This window comes from Opisthocomus hoazin, chromosome W, assembly GCF_030867145.1.
Source record: "Opisthocomus hoazin isolate bOpiHoa1 chromosome W, bOpiHoa1.hap1, whole genome shotgun sequence".
Classification (NCBI taxonomy): Eukaryota; Metazoa; Chordata; class Aves; order Opisthocomiformes; family Opisthocomidae; genus Opisthocomus; species Opisthocomus hoazin.
Window position 1 is genome coordinate 38,900,875 of NC_134453.1, and position 25,202 is coordinate 38,926,076.

The window sequence follows — 25,202 nt, forward strand, 5'->3', positions numbered from 1 at the left end:
GTCACAACAGGCTTTGCTAAAAAGATTTTCTCCATCTTTCCTATAGGCCCCCTTTAAGTACTGAAAGGCCGCAGTAAGGTCTCCGCAGAGCCTTCTGTTCTCCAGGCTGAACAGCCCCAACTCTCTCAGCCTGTCCTCATAGGAGAGGTACTCCAGCCCTCAGATCATCTTTGTGGCCCTCCTCTGGACCCGCTCCAACACATCCATGTCCTTCTTGTGCTGGGGGATTCAGAGCTGGATGCAGGACTCCAGGTGAGGTCTCACCAGAGTGGAGTAGAGGGGCAGAATCACCTCCCTCGACCTGCTGGCCACCCTTCTCTTGATGCAGCCCAGGATACGGTTGGCCTTCTGGGCTGTGAGCGCACATTGGTGGCTCATGTCCAGCTTTTCATCCACCAGTACCCCCAAGTCCTTCTCGGCACGGCTGCTCTCAATCCCCTCATCCCCCAGCCTGTATTGATAGCGGGGGTTGCCCCGACCCAGGTGCAGAACCTTGCACTTGGCCTTGTTGAACCTCATGAGGTTCACACTGGCCCACTTCTCCAGTTTTATCCAGGTCCCTCTGGATGGCATCCCATCCTTCTGGTGTGTCAACTGCACCACTCAGCTTGGTGTCATCTGCAAACTTCCTGAGGGTGCACTCGATCCCACTGTCTATGCCATTGATGAAAATGTTAAACAGCACCGGTCCCAGTACGGACCCCTGAGGGACACCACTTGTCACTGGCATCCACCTGGACATAGAGCTGTTGACCACTATCCTCTGGCTGTGACCGTCCAGCCAATTCCTCATCCACCGAACAGTCCACCCATCTCCCCTATTTAGAGAGAAGGATGTTGTGGGGGACTGTGTCGAAGGCTTTACAGAAGTCCAGATAGATGACATCCATAACTCTTCCCTTGTCCACTGATCTAGTCACGCCATCATAGAAAGCCACTAGGTTGGTCAGGCAGGACTTGCCCTTGGTGAAGCCATGCTGGCTGTCTCCAATCACCTCCCTGTCCTCCATGTGCCTTAGCAGAGCTTCTAGGAGGATCTGTTCCATGATCTTCCCAGGCATACAGGTGAGGCTGACAGGCCGGTAGTTCCCAGGGTCCTCCTTTCTACCCTTTTTAAAAACAGGCACAATGTTTCCACTTCTTCCAGTCACCAGGGACTTTACCTGACTACCATGACCTTTCAAATATCATGGAGAGTGGCTTGGCAATGACATCAGCCAATTCCCTCAGGACTCTGGGATGCATCTCATCAGGTCCCATAGACTTAAGTATGTTCAGGTTCCTCAGGTGGTCCCGAACCTGGTCTTCCTTTGCAATGGGAAAGGCTTTGCCCCTCTGGTCCCCATCTTGCAGTCCATCGACTTGGGAGGGGCGAGCAGAGAGGTTGCCAGTGAAGACTGAGGCAAAAAAGTTGTGGAGTACCTCAGCCTTCTCCTCATCTGTTGATACGAGGTTGCCATTCTTGTTCATCGGGGGGGGATACCCTTTCTTTAACCTCCCTTTTCTGGCTGACATACCTGTAGAAGCCCTTCTTGTTATTCTTTGCATCCCTTGCCAAATTCAGCTTCAGCTGCACCTTGGCCCTCCTGACCCCATCCCTACACAAACGGGCAGCATCCCCATACTCTTCCCAGGATACCTGTCTCTGCTTCCACTGCCTGTGCAGTTCCCTCTTGCCCTTTAGTGTGACCAGCATGTCTTGACTCAGCCATGCTGCTCTCTTCCCTTCCTTGCCTGATGTCTTACACCTGGGGACTGAGAGCTCTTGCACTCTATGGAAAACATCCTTAAAGATCTGCCAGCTCTGTTCTGCTGCCCTGTCCCTGAGGACTGTTTCCCAGGGGGTCCTACTGACTGACTCCTTGAAGAGCTGGAAGTTGGCTTTCCTAAAATTCAGGGTCCTAACTATACTGCTCGCCTTTCCCATATCCCTCAGGACTGTGAACTCCACCAATGTGTGATCACTGCAGCCCAGGCTGCCTCCAGTCTTGATGAGCTCACTTGCATTGGTGACCATCAGGTCCAGTATTGCATCCCCTTGGGTAGGGCTGTCTGTTACCTGGCTTAAAAAGTTATCCTCAATGCAATCTAGGAATCTCCTGGATTGCCTACAGCTCGCCGTGCTACTTTTCCAGCAGATGTCGGGGTGGTTGAAGTCCCCCAGCAGGACAAGAGACTGCGAGCGCAATGCCTCCTGGAGCTGGAGGAAGAAGGCTTTGTCAGAAGGCTCCCCTTGATCAAGCGGCCTGTAGTAGACACCCACAACCAGGTTCCATTTGTTGCCTCTGTCTCCGATTCTTACCCATAGGCTTTCGACCTGCTCATGACTATTCTTCAGGGACAGCTCTTCACACTTTATTGATTTCTTGATGTAGAAGGCAACGTCTCCACCCCTCTTTTCCCCCTGTCCCTTGTGAACAGCCTGTAGCCATCAATAGCCACACTTCAGTCATGGGATTCATGCCACCAAGTTTCAGTAAGGACAATCAGGTCATAGCTTTCTAGCAGCATGGTAGCTTCCAGCTCTTCCTGTTTGTTGCCCATGCTGTGTGCGTTCATGTAGAGGCATTTCATCTGGGCTGTCGGCCATGACACCTTCTTAGAGGAACACCCCTTGTTTCCCTTGGGGTGTTTCATGGAAGTTTCCTTCTTGGCTCCTACTACCTCAGGAGCTCCCGGCTCATCTCCACAAGACTTTGACTGTGCTGCAGTGTCCCCAGCACGCCTCTGGACAACTGGCTGAGGGCCCGTACTAGCACCCCGTCCCTCCAACCATTGTGTATCATCCCACAGCTTGTCACAGGCAAGCCTGATATGTTCCCCCTCCCCCTTCACATCTAGTTTAAAACCCTGTTACTGAGCCCCGCAATCTCCTGAGCAAAGACCCTCTTTCCCCTTTGAGAAGGGGAATTTCAAATTGGACATTAAGAAAAGGTTCTTCATGGAGAGGTTGGTCAGTCACTGGAACAGGCTCTCCATGGAAGTGGTCATGGCTCCAACCCTGTCAGAGTTCAAGGAGCATCTGGACAATGCTCTTAGTCATATGGTTTAGTTTTAGGTAGTCCTGCGAGGAACAGGGAATTGGACTTGATGATCCTTATGGGTCCCTTCCAACTCGAGATATTCTACGATTCGATGATTCCATTCTGAAGTAAATGAATGCTCTTTAGTCAGAACGAAGCTGGAAACAAGGGGATGTGGTGGGGTAGTGGGAAGCAATCAATCATCAACAATTTAGCAGTTTTCCTATGTTACAGACGACTTTGTAAAACATATTTTCCTAGTGACCGAGAATTGAAGTATCTTTTCGTTGCTAAGACCAAAGCAATTTTATTTTGAAGAGACAACTATCTGAAGCCAGTAAAATATTTGGAGTTACTTGCAATAATTAATAAAAAAATATAGCTTTCCCAAAACTGAAATTTTTTTACATACTTCTTAAAAGTTAAGGTATTAAATAGCCCCACTACAGAAAACAGAGTATATACCTAAAAATTAAATATTTAAGCCTGCTCCTGCAACACCAAAGCCATAATTCTGAATATTTTTCATTTACATCAGTCAAGATAGTTACGGCAGTGAGAAGGGTGCGCAGCAAGCTCGCTACCCTGGACTTCAGGAGAGCAGACTTTGGCCTCCTCGGGGATCTGCTTGGTAGAGTACTGTGGGATAAAGCCCTAGAGGGAACAGGGGCCCAGGAAAGCTGGTCAATATTCAAGGATCACCTCCTCCGAGCTCAGGAGCGATGCATCCCGACCAAGAGGAAGTCAGGCAGAAACGCCAGGAGGCCTACATGGATGAACAAGGAGCTCCTGGCCAAACTCAAGCAGAAAAAGGAGGCCTACAGAGGACAGAAGCAAGGACAGGTAGCTTGGGAGGAATACAGAGAAATCGTCCGAGTAGCCAGGGAGCAAGTTAGGAAAGCTAAAGCCCTGACAGAATGAAAACTGGCCAGGGATGTCAAAGGGAACAAGAAAGCCTTCTATAGCCATGTCAGTGACAGAAGGCAGACTAGGGAAAATGTGGGCCCTCTCCGGAAGGAAGCTGGAGGCCTGGTTACCCGGGATGCGGAGAAAGCTGAGATGCTTAACAACTTTTTTGCCTCAGTCTTCAACAGCAAATGCTCTAGCCACACCACCCAAGTTGCAGAAGGCAAAGGTGGGGACTGGGAGAATGAAGAACCGCCCACTGTAGGAGAAGACCAGGTTCGAGACTGCCCAAGGAACCTGAAGGTGCACAAGACCATGGGGCCTGATGAGATGCACCCGCAGGTCCTGAGGGAACTGGCGGATGAAGTTGCCAAACCACTCTCCATCATATTTGAGAGGTCGTGGGAGTCTGGGGAGGTCCCCACCGACTGCAGAAGGGGCAACATCACCCCCATTTTTAAAAAGGGAAAAAAGGAAGACCTGGGGAACTACAGGCCAGTCAGCCTCATCTCTGTGCCTAGCAAAATAATGGAGCAGATCCTCCTCGAAACCATGCTAAGGCACATGGACAACAAGGAGGTGATTGGGGACAGCCAACATGGCTTCACCAAGGGCAAATCGTGCCTGACCAACTTCGTATCCTTCTATGATGGGGTTACAGCATTGGTGGACAAAGGGCGGGCAACTGACATCACCTACCTGGACTTGTGCAAGGCATTCAACACTGTCCCGCATGATGTCCTTGTCTCTAAATTGGAAGGACATGGATTTGACAGATGGACCACTCGTTGGATAAGGAGCTGGCTCGATGGACGCACACAAAGAGTTGCAGTCAATGGCTCGATGTCCAGGTGGAGACCAGTGACGAGGGGTGTGCCTCAGGGGTTGGTACTGGGGCTGGTGCTGTTCAATATCATTGTCGGCGACATGGACAGTGGGACTGAGTGCACCCTCAGCAAGTTTGCCGACAACACCAAGCTGTGTGGTGTGGTTGACACGCTGGAGGGAAGGGATGCCATTCAGAGGGACCTTGACAGGCTGGAGAGGTGGGCCTGCGTGAACCGCATGAAGTTCAACAAGGCCAAGTGCAAGGTCCTGCACGTGGGTCGGGGCAATCCGAAACACAAGTACAGGCTGGGCGGAGAGTGGCTCGAGAGCAGCCCTGAGGAGAAGGACTTGGGGGTACTGGTGGATGAGAAGCTCAACATGAGCCGGCAATGTGCGCTTGCAGCCCAGAAAGCCAACCGTATCCTGGGCTGCATCAAGAGAAGGGTGGCCAGCAGGTCGAGGGAGGTGATTCTGCCCTTTTACTCTACGCTGGTGAGACCCCACCTGGAGTACTGCGTCCAGCTCTGGAGCCCCCAACATAGGAAGGACATGGATGTGTTGAAGCGGGTCCAGAGGAGGGCCACGAAGATGATCAGAGGGCTGGAACACCTCTCCTATGACAACAGGATAAGAGAGTTGGGGCTGTTCAGCCTGGAGAACAGAAGGCTCCGGGGTGACCTCATAGCAGCCTTCCAGTACCCGAAGGGGGCCTACAGGAAGGATGGAGAGGGACTTTTCACAAGGGTGTGTAGTGATAGGACAAGGGGGAATGGCTGTAAACTAAAAGAGGGCAGATTTAGATTAGATATTAGGAAGTTCTTCACCATGAGGGTGGTGAAACACTGGAACAGGTTGCCCAGAGAAGCTGTGGATGCCCCCTCCCTGGAAGTGTTCAAGGCCAGGTTGGATGGAGCTCTGAGCAACCTGGTCTAGTGGAAGATGTCCCTGTTCATGGCAGGGGGGTTGGAACCAGATGATCTTTAAGGTCCCTTCCAACCCTTACCATTCTATGATTCTAAGTATTTACAAGTAAAAAAAGAGGGAAGCACCTTTTCATTAACTGCAATCCCAAATATGTCATCCATACAGTAATTCATGCTGAGGATATTCATATGGCAAGGCACAGAAAACCCAAGAAGCTTTTGCTTTAGCAATACCCATACAAGCATGCATATTTATGTGCGACCTTAAGTAGATGATCACAGTCCTGCAAAGGTTTAGAAACTGGAGAAACAAGGAAAAAGATGGAGCTGTAAACGTTTATGAGGATGGACCAGTTGAAGGTGCTACAGTTACTGAGTACCTTCCCTTCATGCATCTGTTTATATTAACATTCACATTTAAACAACACTGAGCAGCATGGTCCACAAATGACTACTGTCTGGGAGGAGGTCCCTAAGTAGTTGTATGAACAAGAACAGACCAGCATCATTGAGGAGCTACTGGAGAGAGTCCAGCGGAGGGCTACAAGGATGATTAGGGAACTGGAGCATCTCTCCTATGAGGAAAGGCTGAGGGAACTGGGCTTGTTCAGCCTGAAGAAGAGAAGGCTGAGAGGGGACCTAATAAATGCTTATAAATATCTTAAGGGTAGGTGTCAGGAGGATGGGGCCAGACTCTTTTCAGTGGTGCCCAGCGACAGGACAAGGGGCAATGGGCACAAACTGAAGCACAGGAAGTTCCGTCTGAACAGGAGGAAGAACTTCTTTACTCTGAGGGTGACGGAGCACTGGAACAGGCTGCCCAGGGAGGTTGTGGATTCTCCTTCTCTGGAGATATTCAAAACCTGCCTGGACAAGGTCCTGTGCAGCCTGCTCTAGGTGACCCTGCTTCGGCAGGAGGGTTGGTCTAGATGACCCACAGAGGTCCCTTCCAACCCCTAACATTCTGTGATTCTGTGATCATGCCTTGAGGCTGCAGCAATAGTGGCATGCTTAACAAAAGCATGAACAGAGCCCCAGAAAGATACACAGGACAAAAGCATTTCTCTAATGCTGCTTGAGCTGACCTGCCCTGATACTTAGCAGTCTTATAGCCTATACCTACACAGCTTGTTATCTAGCAAGACAGTCAAACTCTCAGAATTATTGACTATGAACATAAATAGATGAGGATTCTTCTTGAAGTACAAGCAAAAGACAAAAGCACATCTAATGTTCATGATATGAAAGGATAATACAAAGGGACACTTCTGTCTTTCCCTTCTGCAGCTTGGATAAGGCGCGCGCACACACACAAAGTTAACTTCCTGACTCTGAAGGCATGAAATGATGACAGAAGGTGTCCTAGCTTCGGCCAGGAGAGGGTTAATTTTCACCAGAAGCCAGGAGGGGACACAGCCGGGCCAGCTGACCCAAACTGGCCAAACAAAATGGGGTATTCGATACCATCTGCTGTCATGCTCAGTTCTGAGTGGGGGAGCTGGCTGGACTGGAGGGAAAGGTGAATTGGGTCTTGGGAAAGTGCTGGATGTCGGACAGTAAGAGTTGCTATGTGCATTTCTGCTGTTTGTTTTGTATATTCCTCTTATCAGTATTATTGTTGTTACTGTTCGCTTCGTTTGCTGTTCTGTTAAACTGCCCTTAACCTGACCCACGAGTTTTGCCTTTTTCTTTCCATTCTCCTCCCCACCCCAGCAGGGGGGAGGGGCAATAGAGCGACAGCGTGGTCCTTTGTTGCCAGCCAGGGCAAAACCCTGACAGAAGGAACAAGCTCTCATGGTTTCAAAGGGAACGTCCATTCAACAGGCGAAGACAGAATCTAAGTACCAGTGGGGAACAGTCTTTGACAGGTGAAAAACCCCAGCTGATTCCTTAAGAAAGGCGGCTAGATAGGAGCTGAGGATGATGCTTAAACTGAAAAGCTTGTTTCCTTCACATCTGACAAGTAGCCTAGGTTAATCGAAGAACCTGGACCATTTGACCATAAAGAAATGCTAAGTTTAGTGCTTACTGCTATTGTTTAGGATATCCATGACCAGAGACCAGAGTACACTGCTTGTCCCAACAACCATTTAACAGATATGCCAACCAGAGGCAAATGAGGTTCAAGGTGACAAATTCAGAATAAGAGAGTTCAGAATAAGGGACAAGAGTTCTGGAAATCAAGAGCTGCAAATGCTCAGAAGATCCAGGCTCCTGGGTCGATTCCTGGAGTAAGAGTCCTCAGCCACAGAGATCTTTGTCACTCTTTGGACAGTTTAGTTAAGTTCAGGATAACACACTGTGGCTACTTGCTGCCAGCAGAAGGCATCTCAGACCAATCATGGGGCAGTAGAATTCAAACGAGTCAAACAAAATTCAGTGAAGTTAGCTATTTATCAGCGCACCAGAAGCTTGGCATTTTGTATTACAAACATAAATATTCTTACCTAGAGCAGCTAGAGACATTCTCATGCAAGGGGAATGAAAGCAATCAAGTTACCTTAATATTTTACTTAATGAGAGGATATCATTTTGTGGAAAGCAGACTGTCAGAAGGAGACTCCAGAAAGGTATTCAATGAACACAGTCTGTACTGTGTCCTTAAAGGCAGGTCCTTCCTTCCCATCTTTGTTTCTTTTAGGTCAATGACTTTGAGTGGCAGCAAACCACTTTGGTACCTTGGAAGTTGCAAACCACTCAGAAAGTCATTGACCTAATAGAATAGAATCGCAATTGCAACTTCCAAGGTACTAAAGTGGTGTTCCTGCCCAAGCTCAAGGCTTCCTTTTCTGGGCTTGCCTTACATACACACTTTGTGGCCTCTGAGAGCCTCTCCATTGACCTGAACATGGTCCAGTGCTCTCCAGGAGAAAAGCAATCTCTTGCCATCCAGAGTGCATTCCACCCGATTGAATTTCTCCATCAAGAAAAGTAACAAAGAAAAATTGAGTTATTATAAAAAAACAGTGTAAAAGAAAATACTGCTAGCAATCTTTCCAAAGGTGATTAATGTCATTCTTTATAACCTAAGCTCAACAACTGTAATAAAATATAGAGGGCATGCAAACAGCCACTGTTGACCATGCACCTGGCACACTCTGGGGAAACATGGGGGAAAGAAACCCCCAAAAAAAGATAGCCATACTGTGAATGTAAATACTAACAATTACCAATCACTTGAGAGAAGAATAATCAGTTTTCAAGTGCAACCTACCTAGAAAATTATTATAATGTCTCAATCATCAATAAAATTTATGCCTGACATCCTTACAGGGCAGGACAGACAATCACCAGAGAAAAACAGAGATGAACAACTGAGACACAGTGGTAAAATATACATGGTTCCCCTTGCCAAATGGCTGGCTGAGCATTATGTCCCAGTGTCTTCATTTAGACTATCCTTCCCTGACAGCGGATTCTGCTTAGCCCAGTACAGTGCCACTTGTCCAGGGTTCAGCCAGGACAGGGTTAATTTTCACCAGAAGCCAGGAGGGGACACAGCCGGACGGGCTGACCCAACCTGGCCAAACAGAACATACCATGTGCCGTCATGCCGTAACCAAGATGATGGAATCAGTTGACCATAAACATGAACAGTGCTGCTATGTCCCTTGTACAGCCCTACCCACCTGGATATTAGGTCTGGGAACAGAGGGTCTAGTCTCTAGGTAACCATTAACATTAACCATAGTAGGTAATTGTGTTTTTGTCAAGAGAAATGATGGAGTGTGGTTTTGTTAAACGGACTGAAGAAACTGAGCAGGACTGCCAAGACTGCGAGCCTAATAGGTAAAAGGTAATTCCGGCAGGGGGGGATCGCGACCACCGACTCACAGACCCCCTACTCAAGTAATACCACCTACTCAAAAAGAAACAATGGAAGAGGGTGACTGAGTCTGCGCAACAATTTACGTAAGAAGTGAGAAAAGTTTACACCAATCGTCAAAGAGAATAATATTGAATATGCATGAATAAAATAAATATGTATATTTTTCATCTATATAAACTGCATGGAAAAGGTATGAGGTATGCACGTTCAGTGGAATTATCCCCCGTGCATCCAGCGCTGCAATAAAGAATGCCTGCTTTTTAACACTACATTGGTGTTACGAGGTTTTATTCCCAGATTTTCGGTGACAATGCTGGGTTCTGGTTGGGAGGAGCTGGGCGGCAAGAAGGCAGTCGTGGCTCGGGAGCACACGCGGCAGTGGACGGTGAGAGTGGCTCTGTGCGTTCTGCTGATTGTGTTGTGTATTCTCCTTATCTGTATCGCTGTTGTTACTGTTCCCTTTGTTTGCTGTTCTGTTAAACTGCCCTTATCCTGACCCACCAGTTTTTGCCTGTTTTCTTTCCATTCTCTTCCCCACCCCAGCGGGGTAAGGGGTGGCAGAGCGGCCACGTGGCCCTTTTGTTGCCGGCCACTGCCAAACTATAACACACTACAGCAAACATATACAAATATATATTAAATCATAATATTCAATTTAAATAATATAATATGGGTATATTTATATAGGAGATATAAATTATTTAGAGTTGTATCTTATCATAGGAACTAGAAAGTTAGCCCGTGGAAAAAAATGGTAGTTTAATTAAGAGAAGATCACAGCTGTAATAAGGAGAAAAGTCAGGGACTAAAGAGAGAGAACCCGTCTCTGAAGGTTGCAGCTTATGAAGAACATATGGCAGCTTGGCTCCCCAGCTACAACACCTTCATGAAACAGAAGAAGAGACCACTCTCTCAAATGTACAGTTTATCCTAGCTGAGAATTTAAAGAAGAAAAGGGAAACACATGTGGACCATTAAATCGCAACACGAACAGGCGCATGAGTTTTCAAGATGGTTTTCTATATTCTCTTAAATAATTAATCACCTTTAATAAATATATCTGTGAAGACAATGTTTGGGTTTGGTTTGGATAAATGCCAGGTGCCCACCAAAACCACTCTATCACTCCCCCTCCTCAACTGGACAGGGGAGAAAAAATATGATGAAAGGCATGTGGATCGAGATAAGGACAGGGAGCGATCACTCACCAATTACTGTCACGGACAAAACAGAATGAACTGGGGGAGAAAAGGGAGTTTAATTCATCACCAATCAAATCAGAGTAGGATAGTGACAAATAAATCCTGATCTTAAAACACCTTCCCCCCACCCCTCCCTTCTTCCCAGGCTCAGCTTCACTCCAGTTTCTCTACCTCTTCCCCCGAGCGGTGCAGGGGGACGGGGAATGGGGGTTGCGGTCAGTTCATCACACATTGTCTCTGCCGCTCCTTGTCCCTCAGGGGGAGGACTCCTCACACTCTTCCCCTGCTCCAGTGTGAAGGTCCCTCTCATGGGAGACAGTTCTCCACAAACTTCTCCAATGGGAGTCCTTCCCATGGGCTGCAGCTCTTCACAAACTGTCCCAGCGTGGGTCCCTTCCACGAGGTGCAGTCCTTCAAGGAACAGGCTGCTCCAGCATGGGTCCCCCACAGGGTCACAAGCCCTGCCAGCAAACCTGCTCCGGCATGGGCTCCTCTCTCCATGGGTCCACAGGTCCTGGCAGGAGCCTGCTCCAGCACGGGCTCCCCACGGGGTCACAGCTTCCTTCAGGCATCCACCTGCTCCGGCATGGGGTCCCTTCCTTGGGCTACAGGTGGATATCTGCTCCACTGTGGACCTCCATGGACTGCAGGGGAACAACCTGTATCACCATGGTCTTCATCACGAGTTGCAAGGGAAGACTCTCTGCCCTGGCATCTCGAGCACCTCCTTCCCTCCGTCCTTCTTCACGGACCTTGGTGTCTGCAAAGTTGTTTCTCTCACATAGTCTCACTCCTCTCTCTACCCTGCCATTTCATCACAGAGTTTTTTTTTTCCCCCTTCTTAAATATGTTATCCCAGAGGCGCTACCACTGTCGCTTATTGGCTTGGCCTTGGCCAGCGGCACATCCGTCTTAGAGCCATCTAGCACTGGCTTTATGAGACATGGCGGAAGCTTCTCGCAGCTTCTCAAAGAAGCCACCCCTATAGCCCCCCACTACCAAAACCTTGCCACGCAAACCCATAACAGACAGCAACTCTCATTATGGAATTAAAGGAAGTTCTCATGTGCTTCTGCATTCCATACAAGTTGTAATGCACGCATAGTATGTTTATGCTTCATTTTTCTCACTGAATACCTTTATGATGCCAGCATCTTTTGTTTTTATAGTCCATAAAAGAGCACAGGTCATTTTATAGACTAAACAGAAACATATTAGAATGACTATTGTCCACATTAGATATGACTAAGAAAAGGCACCAGAGAATTTAAATGGACAGAGTGAGGAAAGAAAAACTAAGAAGTGCTGTCATCTAAATGATAATTCTTTTAAACTTACATACCTGCTTTCAATTCAGTAAAAAATTAAGACACTCTGATATAGTTGAAGTTTTTTCTAACCTGAAAGGCTTTTCGATTCCCTAACATTTTCTCAAACACACTTTTTGGTCTGGAAGTTCCTAGTTTAAACTTGAATTTCTAGATAAAGTGTAGTCTAACAGAAAAACCTCTCATCTCACAACTAGATCACAAAGCCAAATCTACAGTTTCCCTTCTAGTAATCATTTTCTCAAAAAGCCCATTCCAGCTAATTCTTCCTAAAAAAAACCCTATATTCTCCTAGTGAAGAAACCAAGCCTCATGGTAAAATTGGAAAAGATAACATTATTTTTTGTGTGTGTAAAGATGAGACTCACTTTTGAAGACTTTCATGTTTTACAAGCTTTACTTCAGATAATGCTTTGAAACTAAGAAAATTCTGAGAGCTTTCACAGAAGTGGTTGTTGGAAAGCACACAAGAAGCACAATGGCAGAAGGCATTAACTTCAACATATCATGTAAACATATGTTTCCATCAGCTATTGCTTCAGAATGGAAGAACACAGTTCTATACCGTATGGATATATTTCCAAAAGAAAATCAATTAGCTCTTCAGAGTAAACAAAGTGAAAGGAGGTCCCTAGCCTAGCCTGTGAGCAAGTGAGAATGAATCAGAAAGGCAAGACTCTTCTACTGGAGCAAAGAAAAATTCTTCTCTGGAAAAGTTCAGACTTGTTATGTTGAATTTTGAAGAGAAAAAAGCAAGCTGTCCTGGTTTTGGCTGGGATAGGGTTAATTTTCACAAGAAGCCAGGAGGGGACATAGCCAGGATGGCAGACCCAAACTGGCCAAATAAACAGGGTATTCGATATGGGTTTTAAGTGGGGGAGCTGGCCAGGGAGGGGAACGGTTGGTTGGGAGCATGCTGGGCATCGGGCAGTGAGAAATTGCACTCTATTATTTGCTTTTGCATATTCTTTTTATCAGTATAATTGTTGTTGTTTTCTTCTCCCTTTGCTGTTCTGTTAAACTGCCCTTATCCCAACCCATGAGTTTTGCCTTTTTCTTCTGATTCTCCTCCCCACCCCACCGGAGGGGAGGGGCAATAGAGCAGCCACGTGGTCCTTTGTTGCCAGCTGGGGCTAAATCATGACATAAGCTTACTGTGAGAAGACGTGAGAAACAGGTGCGAAACTATAGGAATTTGTTAGGTTTTATATAGTATACATTTTCTAAAGAAATAGTCCTCAAGGGTCTTGAACACTTTCCAGGTTCTTTCTGAAGACACCTGGAACAAGAACGGACAAGACTGACAGAAACAGACTTAGGCCAGATCACATCATAGCTTAGGCAGGGATCTGTCACATCTCTCCAGCTCCCTTTGTTATCCCTCTCCTAGATGGACTTGTAATAGGCAGAAAAGGAGGAAAAACCAAGATGTAACAACAGCAGATCAGTTAGTTATAAGAAGAAAAAAAAAGTTGAGGAAGCACTACAGAAGGCAGAGGCAACAGACAAAAAGGAAAACAGCTTCATACATAAAGGAGCGTTTCAGCTCAAACACTTAGCTACCTTCCTTCAGCACATTCCAGGAGGCCAAACAACCAATTCCAACCACAGCCTGCTGGATATATTAGCAAGAATGCACGCATTTCAGCTTCATCATCCATTCAGGGACTTCTCCAAGTTAGTCTCACAGGTTTTAATTTAACTATGCTGCCAGCTGGTAATACAAACCCAGCACTATTTCCCAAAATATAATTCCATATGTACAGCCTCTAATATATTGTTTTGCTTTGGCCTGGACAAATGCCAGGTGCCCACCAAAACCACTCTATCACTCCCCCTCCTCAACTGGACAGGGGAGAAAAAATATGATGAAAGGCATGTGGATCGAGATAAGGACAGGGAGCGATCACTCACCAATTACTGTCACGGACAAAACAGAATGAACTGGGGGAGAAAAGGGAGTTTAATTCATCACCAATCAAATCAGAGTAGGATAGTGACAAATAAATCCTGATCTTAAAACACCTTCCCCCCACCCCTCCCTTCTTCCCAGGCTCAGCTTCACTCCAGTTTCTCTACCTCTTCCCCCGAGCGGTGCAGGGGGACGGGGAATGGGGGTTGCGGTCAGTTCATCACACATTGTCTCTGCCGCTCCTTGTCCCTCAGGGGGAGGACTCCTCACACTCTTCCCCTGCTCCAGTGTGAAGGTCCCTCTCATGGGAGACAGTTCTCCACAAACTTCTCCAACGGGAGTCCTTCCCATGGGCTGCAGCTCTTCACAAACTGTCCCAGCGTGAGTCCCTTCCATGAGGTGCAGTCCTTCAGAAACAGGCTGCTCCAGTGTGGGTCCCCCACGGGGTCACAAGCCCTGCCAGCAAACCTGCTCCAGCGTGGGCTCCTCTCCACAGGTCCACAGGTCCTGGCAGGAGCCTGCTCCAGCTCAGGCTCCCCATGGGGTCACAGCTTCCTTCAGGCATCCACCTGCTGCTCCAGCGCGGGCTCCTCATGGGGTCACAGCTTCCTTCAGGCATCCACCTGCTCTGATGTGGGGTCAATTCCTTGGGCTACAGGTGGATATTTGCTCCACTGTGGACCTCCATGGACTGCAGGGGGACAGCCTGTATCACCATGGTCTTCGTCACAAGCTGCAAGGGAAAAACTCTCTGCTCCGGCATCTCAAGCACCTCCTCCCCTTCCTTCTTCACCAGTTTTGGTGTCTGCAAAGTTGTTTCTTTCACATAGTCTCACTCCTCTCTCTCGACTGCCGTCGTCCCGCAGTTTTTTCTTCCCCTTCTTAAATGCATTATTACAGAGGCGCTACCACTGTCGCTGATTGGCTTGGCCTTGGCCAGCGGTGGGTCCATCTTAGAGCCGGCTGGCACTGGCTTTATCAGATATGGGGGAAGCTTCTCACAGCTTCTCACAGAAGCCACCCCTATAGCCCCCCCGCTACCAAAACCTTGCCACACAAACTCATAACATATATTAACTGAATGCACTCGGCTGTAAAATGGACTTTACAGTTTTACTGGCTTTATCCTAACAAATACCAACATGGACTTTTAATGTTAATATATGCAAGCTAACTTAGACTGGATGGTCTGAAGTCCTTAATATATCTGGAGCCTGGGACTAGCAATACAAACTACAGGGGTTTTGATGATATACACAGTTAGATAAAGATAGACTGTAAAGGCAGTAACAAGCTAAGAAAGCAAACAAGATGTTAGGACATGCAGAAAGAAGACTAAACAAGAATATCATTGTACTGCAAAGTGCAGTGGTGAATGTTCTTTCCAGAACTCTGGAGAACGCTGGAAAAATTAAGAAGTATTCAGAAGAGAAAAATCATAGAAGATTAAGGTTATGGTAAGAGGAATGACTGGGATTATTCAACTGTTGTATTTTTCTCAGACACACAGAAGTGTGTATAAAGGAGCATTAAAATCGTTAAAGTATTTTATATTGGCAATTTACAGGATTAAGGCTAAACTGTGCACCCCGAGTTATACCTTCCCTATTTATCCACGTATATGTCATACAACCCTTACATTTCAACTTCCTTGACTGAGCTCTAGGTCAAAAATAGGTTCACCGTCAAAAGAAGGTTTTATTTAAAAAATAAATATTTTTTTTTTAAATATATAGTCTACTAGTTACTTGAAAACTTTGTTTAAGCAAGTGAGCTCGAGTGTTAAAGGAAGCGGGCTTGAGTGTTTCAGGATGTTACAGATTCCTTTTGTGGATGAAAAGTATTGGATGGATTTTTAAATCTTCAGTTAAAAAAAACTTAATATACACAACAGACAGTGTTAAGCACATCCATCAAGAATTCATCAAAATATGGTTGACAACTTTTATATACAAATATACTGAAAAAAGGAAAATAATGACACAAGTATTAGACAAGAAGAAATCTGAATAAACACATATAAATGCTCAAGAATAGGGGTACTGTAATAACTGCAAATAAAGTCCTACAAGATCCAGTATAAAGTCAGCAAAGATCATGAAAGCTTACAGAAAACTTTTTCAAGGCACTACTGAAAAAGAGTACCAGATTTCAATATATTTACAGATTTAGGCAAACATGGACTTGCAAAATTTACAGTATCATGATCAAGTTTTTCTATCTTTTAAGACCTTTGTAAGCCCCTTTCCTTGCCCTCCACAGCCTGCATAACATTACTTCAAAGTCTCTTCCTTCTTTCTTTCTCTCTCCTTCCCTATCTCCAACACTGCAAAAGGAAAAAAAAAAAATAATCATGCATCTACAGTTTTCACCCTCTTTTATCCTCACAGGGACATGTTTAAAATTCTTTCAGAGTTTCATCAAGATGCCTTTTTGAATGTTGACACTGATTCTGCATCTGTCCTCACTATTTCCCCCCATACCCTAATCTCAGGTCAGATCCAAAGCTGTCCTTGCCCTTGCTTCCAACTGTAATAACTAACACTCAGAGAAAAAAATTAAGACATATGGTATTGCGAGAGACTGAAAGGGTTAATGCGTGTTAATGCGTGTTAATGCCTCAAACATAGTGGTAAAACAGCTGCCTCAGCCCTGGGGCAGCCCTTCAAATAGCTGTCCTGAGCAGGCTGGACAGCACCCACCTGAAATGGGAGGGTCTGCCCAGCAACAGCAGACTGTAAACAAGGAGCCATGTAACATAGAACAGGGAGGGCAGATCGGGGGATGTGCAGTTCTGCATTACGATTTGCCTTACCCAAATATGGCTAGAGGTCATACAAAGTTCATTTGAGGAAGGGGCTCGAGATGACCCGAGAGCTCCCTCACAACATCTTCCCCCCACTGGCACCTGCGCAGAAGATCACAAACTTTCTAGAACTACCATATAAGTCACTAAGAGGTATGACTAAGGGTGGAGACTGAGCTATAAAAGACACACCTGCAAAGGGCCTGGCACCTTCCTGCCACCAGAGGGTGCCATGCCTGTTGTTGTCATTGCGAGATCCTACAGTGGTGATACCTTTTTTGCTGTCCCTCTTTCTTTTCTTCTCTTTCCTTTACCCTCACTCTTACTGACATTTTGATAAGAACCTATGTTGTCAATACTTTCTATGTTTTCCAAGTTACCTCTGTTATAAATAAAATGCTTAATTGATCGTTTGGTGTCATTTCACCTTAATTTAGCCCGAGGGGATTCATAGAACCCGAGTCACTTTTACCCCCCCATAGGTGGGACCTGTCAGGTATGAACAGAGTGATTATCTCCTAAATTTTGTTACCCGAGTGGTTTAAGGGCTTCCTGAGCTGATGATCTTTGTTAGTAACCACTGCTGGGTGTGTCTCTTTCTAGAATACATATATATTTAGTGTCTATAATTAAACTGTGATAATTATTGCTACAGAGCACATGAGGTGCATTTAAGAGTTTAATTGTTTTTCCTTTTTTTTCAGGCTGTTTTAAAGCACCATGAGTTTATTGAGGGGGCCTACTTATTTTTTTTTAGTATGAGAAAGACCGCAAGAAGTCATTCAATATTTCCTTTGCCATACCATTCATGATTTATAGATCTCTTCCTTATCTTACATGAATCACATGCTTTCCAAACTAAGGCAGTCTGATTAATTTACTCTGTCCTTGCACTGAGGCTGTTTGCAGGGAAATACCCTTACCATCCTTCACTCCCATCCTGTAACTATTCTGATTGTACAATATGTTTTTGAGAGGGAAAAACTAAATCTGCAGTGTTCAAAGTGCAAATATACCACAGATATATAAAAAGGTACAATGCTGTTTCTGTTGGGGGGGGTATTGTTTTTTTTTGTGTTTTAGTTTTTGTTTTAATAATCAAAAACCTTTCTTTCCTCTAAAAATACTGAAAGACAAACTATTTTCAGAGAACTCCCCAAGATAATTCTCATACCTTTTTCCTCAGGAGCAATAGCTAATTAAGTGCACACAAAATGTGTATGTATACTGCTGGAGGTTGCCATCACCTTTCTGCACATGCATTATGTTTATTGACAATTTCATCTGCCATTTTTTTATTATCCAGCCCATCCTTTTGCAAAGGAACTTTTCAAAACTTTCGGCATTCAGACATAATGAGATTTTTCTACAAGTCTTGTTAGTCAGTTTTACAGTTGAACATCCAGAGCAGTTTTGTACTCCATCCACCTTGCAGATAGGCAGATTTAAAGTGATCAGATATATGCCATGGTTTAGTAGTCAGCAATCTCATACCAAGAGTTCAGGTTCCTCACTGACTCAGACTAGCAGCCTGCCTTCCATCAGATCACCTGTTTAGAACACTATTTTTTCAGAAAGCCCATAAAATCCTCATTTTAAGTCAGCAAAGCGTTTTGGTATGAGTTCACATAAAGAAAAGCTATATAATAAGTCTGCAGGATTTATAGTTTAGAACGTAAACAGAAACTGACATACAGCCCTTCCTAAACAGACTTTGAGACTATAAAGACTATCCAGCATAATTCAGCATATTATACCAGTTCCTCAAACAAGAAAGCAATAGTTTCAATAAAGTTTATTACCTTCATTTGCAAATATAGCCATTTTGCATAAACTTAAATTACCATTTATTCCCTACTCTACGGGTTTTTCAAAAGCCAAGCTTATCTGGTTGGTGAAGGGTCTAGAGAACAAGTCTTATGAGGAGCGGCTGAGGGAACTGGGGCTATTTAGTTTGGAGAAGAGGAGGCTGAGGGAGGACCTTATTGCTCTCTACAACTACCTGAAAGGAGGGTGTAGTGAGGCAGGTGTTGGTCTCTTCCGCCAAGTAACTAGTGATAGGACAAGAGGCAATGGCCTCAAGTTGCATCAGGGGAGATTCAGACTGGATATTAGGAAAAATTTCTTTACTGAAAGACCGGTCAAGCATTGGAACAGGCTGCCCAGGGAAGTGGCGGAGTCACCATCCCTGGAAGTGTTCAAAAAACGTGTAGATATGACACTTCAGGATATGGTTTAGTAGGCATGGTGGTGTTGGGGTGATGGTTGGACTTGATGATCTTAGAGGTCTTTTCCAACCTATGATTCTATGATTTCTGATGATATGAGGCACATCTTCAGCTACAGATATACCAAAAGAAACTTAGGAATGAAGTTGAGCTGATTGCCATGCAGGTAATCTATATATTTTTAAATCAGCACTGCTTTAGTGTCCTCCAATGCACCTTATGTAGCTTTGTTTTCATGTTTTTCACTGCAAGACCTCCATGCGAAACCTGATTTGGTAACCTGTATCAAAGACCACTTTATATCTTGGTCTTAAAGGGCTTAAGGCTTGATCCTATTAATCTGTCAGTAAGTTCTATAGCCAAATTATCAGCTACTAGAACTGGTCCGTGTCCCCCCCCCATACTTTCAGAAGACAACTGCACTATATATGAAGGATCTGAAAAAAAATAAGTTTTAACTATCTGAAATTAAAGGCACCAGAGCATAGGTAGCTAACTCTGCTTCTTCCAAACTTCGTGAGAAGTATTTCACCTTCAGCTTTCCAGCTACTGATGCCTACTACTTCCCACTTTTCTGCTATGGAAATGTGTATTCCTAACATACAAAATAATTTTCACAGGGAAAAGATTCATTTCAATAAATGAAAAATTTCTGGGTATAAACGTGAAACATTTCTAAGATCAAAAATATCACAGCTTTTTTTTTTATTTCATTAGAAGTCTGATTTCTAGCAAAAAGAGCACCTTAAAATCCATTTAGAATTCAAAATGCTAGATAAAATGATCTATAAATATTGTCTGCACTATGGTTTTAAGTTTATACTTGTCTTCAGAATTTTGGGGGAAATATACAGATAGCCCAGAACATATAATACAGCATCTTAATATCAAGCTTCCATTGCCTGATGCCTATGTTACAGCTGAGTAATCCAGACAGTGAAATTAACATGCTGAAACTCACTGGTTGAAAGTCTTTACATATTATTAAACTAAAACAGCAACAGTCCAGAAACTGACATTTAAAAATTCCTATACAAATTCAGCACAGCTTTTATGAGCATATAAATTACAATACTGTCTTCAGTTCCTTTATTATACCTTACCCAGCATTCTGCGATGTCCTGATTTCAGCTGGGATGATAGACTTAATTTTCCCCCTCAGTAGCTGCTATGTTTCGGATTTAGTACGAAAAGAATGTTGATAACACTGATGTTTTCAGTTGTTGCTAAGAAATCAAGGACTTTTTTCCAGTTTCTCATATTCAGCTAATGAGCAGGTGTGCAGGAGCTGGGAGGGAGCATAGCCAGGCAGCTAGCCCAAGCTGGCCAATGGAAATATTCCATACCATAAACATCATGCTCAGTTTATGAATGGGGGTTGGCCAGGGGGCAGGAATTCTCTTTTCTGTGAGTTCAAATCATCTTTTATCTTCTTTTTCCTGGAGTTCAAAGTTTTCCACGAATTTGGTCTTTTTTTCAAGAGTTCCACGAAATTCATGAAATGCGCAAGTTCCAGGTTCTGCAATCATTGCTCAGTATCAAGCTGTAAATCAGTCATCAGGCAGTGAGAAAAAAATTGTACTGTGTATTGTTTGTTTGCATATTCATTAGTATTAGTATTTTCTTTGTCTTTATCTCAACCCACGAGTTTTACCTTTTGTCCATTCTCCTCCCCACCCCACTGGGGGGGAAGGGGAGGGGTGAGCAAGCGGCTGTCTAGTGCTTAGTTGCTGGTTGCTGGATTAAACCACGACAGTCATTTTTAGTGCCCAACATGGGGCTCGAAGGGTTCAGATAATAACAGATTAATCAGAGCATATTAAGGGATTTATATCTGTTAACAGTTGCATGTCACAATATTGATTCATCTGTTCTCGACATTAGTTTATTTGATCTGCATCATGCTCTCATTTTTGCTGTACATGTCAAAGATTGGTGTTGGCTTTTGCAAGTTGCTGTACTCTGCAATGACTAGTAATATTTTGCCTGCGAATTTTGTTATTAGAGCACTGACCTTGGGCTTACTGTGGTATTTTCACTTTGTACTGAATCTATTACCGATAATTAGCAATTATACTTTTTCCTCTGAGAGGTTTTTCTATGGAGAAAATACAAAACGGCACCTTTGCTACCCTCTTCCATGATGTTTCCTCTCCCATTACAATAACTTTTCAATACCTTGAACATTCTTGGGTAGTTAAAATACTTCTATTGGTGTTTCTTGGGAATATTGTTTCAGTTTTGTCTAAGGTTAGCTAGCACATTAAGAATATCATCTGGAGATCTGCCCCAAGGCTGGATAGTTATGAGTTACAGGGTGTGTGGAGTAGCATAGGCAAATGCCTAGGACAGTGGACACCCCCAGTGTTTTGGAGCTACAGAGAGGAGCATTAAATCTATCCCAGCCAAAACCAGGACACACACACCCACCCCCCCCCCCGGCCTTGGGCAAGCAGGATTATTCCCATATAATTTAAAAACTAAGAAGTACAGAAACAAAGCAGTGTTTGGGACAACATCCACTTTTTTCAAGAACACATGATATCCGGTAAGCATTTTGCCATGTTTAGAAGGGGGTCCTCATGGATTTGAGCAGCACTTACAAATATTATGTATTTCTACAAACAAAACTAGGTTTCTGTAGCTGTGAGTCCAAAAAAATGAGGAACATCATTGCTGAATGCATCATTCTAGGGTCAGATGACTAGTACATAATTAAATAGAAATTTTAGCAGAAGTCAGTTTTCCAGAGTTTTGTTCCACTTCATAATAAGCCATCCTTTTCTCCTTCCATAATCTTCTACCTTTTTCAGTGTTTTTTCCAGATTTAGCAATATTTAAGTGCTTCACAGTACAGATTTAATTCCTCACCCATACTAAGTGATCCATCCTTCACACTAAATGAGGCAAAATACACTCAAAAATCTAGCATACAATCAAGTTAAAAGATGAAAAGAAAAAGACGACTTCTATCATGGGCAACACTAATCTGCATTTTCAAGCTTCTAAATGCTTTGTTACGAACATTTGTTCTGGGTTTTTTTTCCCAAAGAAATCTATAGAGAATTCAGCAGTCTTACTCTAATAAGCCTCCACTGAGTACACAGAATTTGGTATTAGTTTCTCCCTTCCCTCCTGTAGGCTTGTCTCTTGCCTAAAGTTTCACAGCAACATCAGCAATTTAACACCCAGATTATACATCTTCCATTTTCTACGTCTTGCTCCAAAAGAGGAGGACGTTAAACACTGTTCTCTAAGATTATAGGCAAAGCAATTAATTTCCTCCTAATCTCATCCTGAAAGCAACAAAATTAAACTGATTAAAATACTTATTAAAATACCCAAATTCTTAAAGAACAAACTAAAACAACTTCCCCACAAATCAAAAACAGACACCTAATACAGAAAAACTCTAAAAAAGTTAAAGTAATTACAGAAGGCACATGGAATCTTAACTAAATACTGATATTTGTATTCAAACTTAATTATCCTTGTAACTTTTTCGCATTTTAGTAACTCATTCTGCAGTTTCTTCCATCCTTACCCTGCCCTATATCCAAACTTTATCTTTCTCTTTGTCAGTCTTTCTATTTAAACAGCATTATGTATTCACAACTGCCATTTCACCAAGGTATTAAGCATCAGAAATACTTGTTATGCATGAAAATGGAGCTCATCCCGGTCATAAGGGTTTACAGAAACCTAAGGATCTTTGCTCCATTATTAAGCCTTCCAGAAAAACATAGGCAGCAAGTTAACACAAACCATTGCATGCACAATTTCTGTTTACAAATCAATTCCTCTACCCTAGCTACCCAGTGTAATACATATTTTGTCATCACAGATACCAGTACTGCTTTCTCTCAAACAATGAAATGGAAAAATAAAAAAGAAAAGAAAGAGCTGGCATCTGTCTTCATCACATAATACAGATGACCAAGTTTTAGTACTCAAAAATTGTCAAGTTAGGAAAAGAACTTAATGTACATCAGACGCAACTATGTACAACTAAAGTAATTAACCACAAAACATGCCTCTGAATATTACCAAAGTTATTCTTTCATTAAAAATAGAAAATGAGGTATTTTAAAACTGAAATCCAAGAGATAATGAGGATTTTTTTAAATAAATAAGAGACTCTCAATTCATGTTCCATACTCAATACGATATTTATCTTCTCGTTTGACAAAAGAACAACAACAAAAAAAAAATTAAATTACCTTTTCCCATGCTACAACTACAAATTCAGAAAAAATGGGAACTATTTCATCATGCTGAAGAAGGCTTTCTTTTAAATGTATTGTGCATAATCTTCAACAGCATAATACATCTGAAAAACAAAATATCCATCCCAATTCCCTATGCAGCAACATCATTCTGGGGGAAAAAAAAGCACTTTTAGTTCAAATATCATTACATTATCTCACAGAGTTAGTTTCAGATTGCTGAACTTTCTGAAAAATTACTTTATAGACACAGTAATAGCTCAAAATAAAGCTAGGTTTGGAATCGTAAATCCTCTTGCCTGCCTCCCTCATTCTATACTCAAGCACAGAGAAAAAGTGAATTAATGTGCCAAACAGATAAACTGACATTTACAATACAGACTAAATGAAACAAATCCATTTTAGCTTCTATGTTACAACGCATATTTTAAAAGAATCAGGTTACAGTTTTAGTCTGTGTAGCAACTGTTGATTTTATCAAAAGTACTTCTGAGATGCAATAAAGATGACATTTGTCATTTTAAGTATTTAAAATTAGAATTATTTCTAAATAAAACAAACATATGTGTTATAAAATAGTTTTACCAAAATGTAGTATTCTTCAGCTGGCTATACTTTTTTAGCTCTTAGGAAAATATACTGTTAAAGTGTTACAACAAAATATGTACTTTTAATAGGCTTCCTCGTTTAAGTGTTTCACAACATGAGATGAGGAGCTACTGACTTCTCATGGTTTATCAGATTATCTCAAGAAACTAGAATGAAAAGTAACTTCCTGCAGAATCTTTTAAAAGAATTAACAATCACATGGATACTGTACAACACATGTGTGTTTTATGTATTAGTCAGTATTTCCATCAGTCACAAAATTGTAAGTTTCACCTATTAAATTCAACAATGAATTTAAACAGTCAAACATTGTAAGTTAGAGACATTCTCACTCTTCAAAAGCACTCCTCGGAGCGAAGAAACCAGAAAAATAGCATTAACATTTAGTGGAGAAACCATCACTGCACAATAAAAGTAGTAAACAGTAACTGAAAAGCATGATTTACCCATTAATAAGAAGTTCAGTTACCTTTACCATACCTTTATCTGCTGTCTTCTAAGCATCGCAAGTTCCCTCATATCTCGGAATGGCTGTAGTAAGTACTGGTAGAGCTCCATGGTAGCTTCTGCAAGATTACTGTAGGCTTCATCTTCCATTTGATACAGTTCAAGCAGCTCTACCATGCTTTCGGTGTTCTTATGTTTTTCCAGAAGCTGTTAAAAAACAGTACTAATTTTAGTGAATGTGTTCAAACAGTCCTGCTAAAAGTGACAGTCATTTAAAAAAACCACACACACATTTTTCAGCCTATCCTTTTGTATTATCTTCTCTACCCCACAAAATCATCACTCAGACATAAAAAAAAAAATCTTAAACCCCACCCATATCTTGAATTTAGCCAGTCAAGTATGAGCAGGTCTCTGATAAGCTTAACTCAAAATGTGCATCACTCCTATTAATTTTTTCTCCTTAAAAATCTTTGGAAGGTAATGAATACAAGCACAAAAAGCAACTTAGTACAAGAATAAATAACACAGTAATCAGATAAGCTACTTCACACATTTCCCGCTTTCAGGTATGAGGGGAGAATGACTGATAGGAAAGGAGACAAAAGAGAAGTCACATTTTGATCTTTCCAGGCTTATTTTTTTTTTCCTATCTGTACTTTGGACCTGCACAACCCCATTATATCAGCGCAGCTCCAGACACAGAACAGACAAGACAAGACAAGCCAAGCCACCGAAGGCAAAGGGCTCTGGAGCGGAGGTTCGCACCAAAGTACCCTTCCTGAAGTGGTAAAACCGCGGCAGTAAGGTGGCAAAAGCACCGGGAGAGAAAGAGCCCACCACCCCACCCTCCAGCGGGAAAGAGGGAGCTGCTAACGAGCGGCAGCTCTGACTCAGCGTGGGCGGGGTCGAGTGTAACAGCAGCCAAACCCCCT

At 43.4% G+C, this 25,202-nt stretch overlaps 1 protein-coding gene across 1 annotated transcript in view; it reads right to left on the reverse strand.

Moving 5' to 3' along the window:
• The window catches only part of LOC142365627 (junction-mediating and -regulatory protein-like), a 118,367-nt gene that overhangs the window by 67,408 nt on the left and 25,757 nt on the right, over nt 1–25,202 (reverse strand). Inside the window, exon 2 of the mRNA XM_075446606.1 lies at nt 24,301–24,474. Coding sequence (XP_075302721.1) covers nt 24,301–24,474 — 174 coding nt within the window. The remainder of the gene's footprint in view (nt 1–24,300; nt 24,475–25,202) is intronic.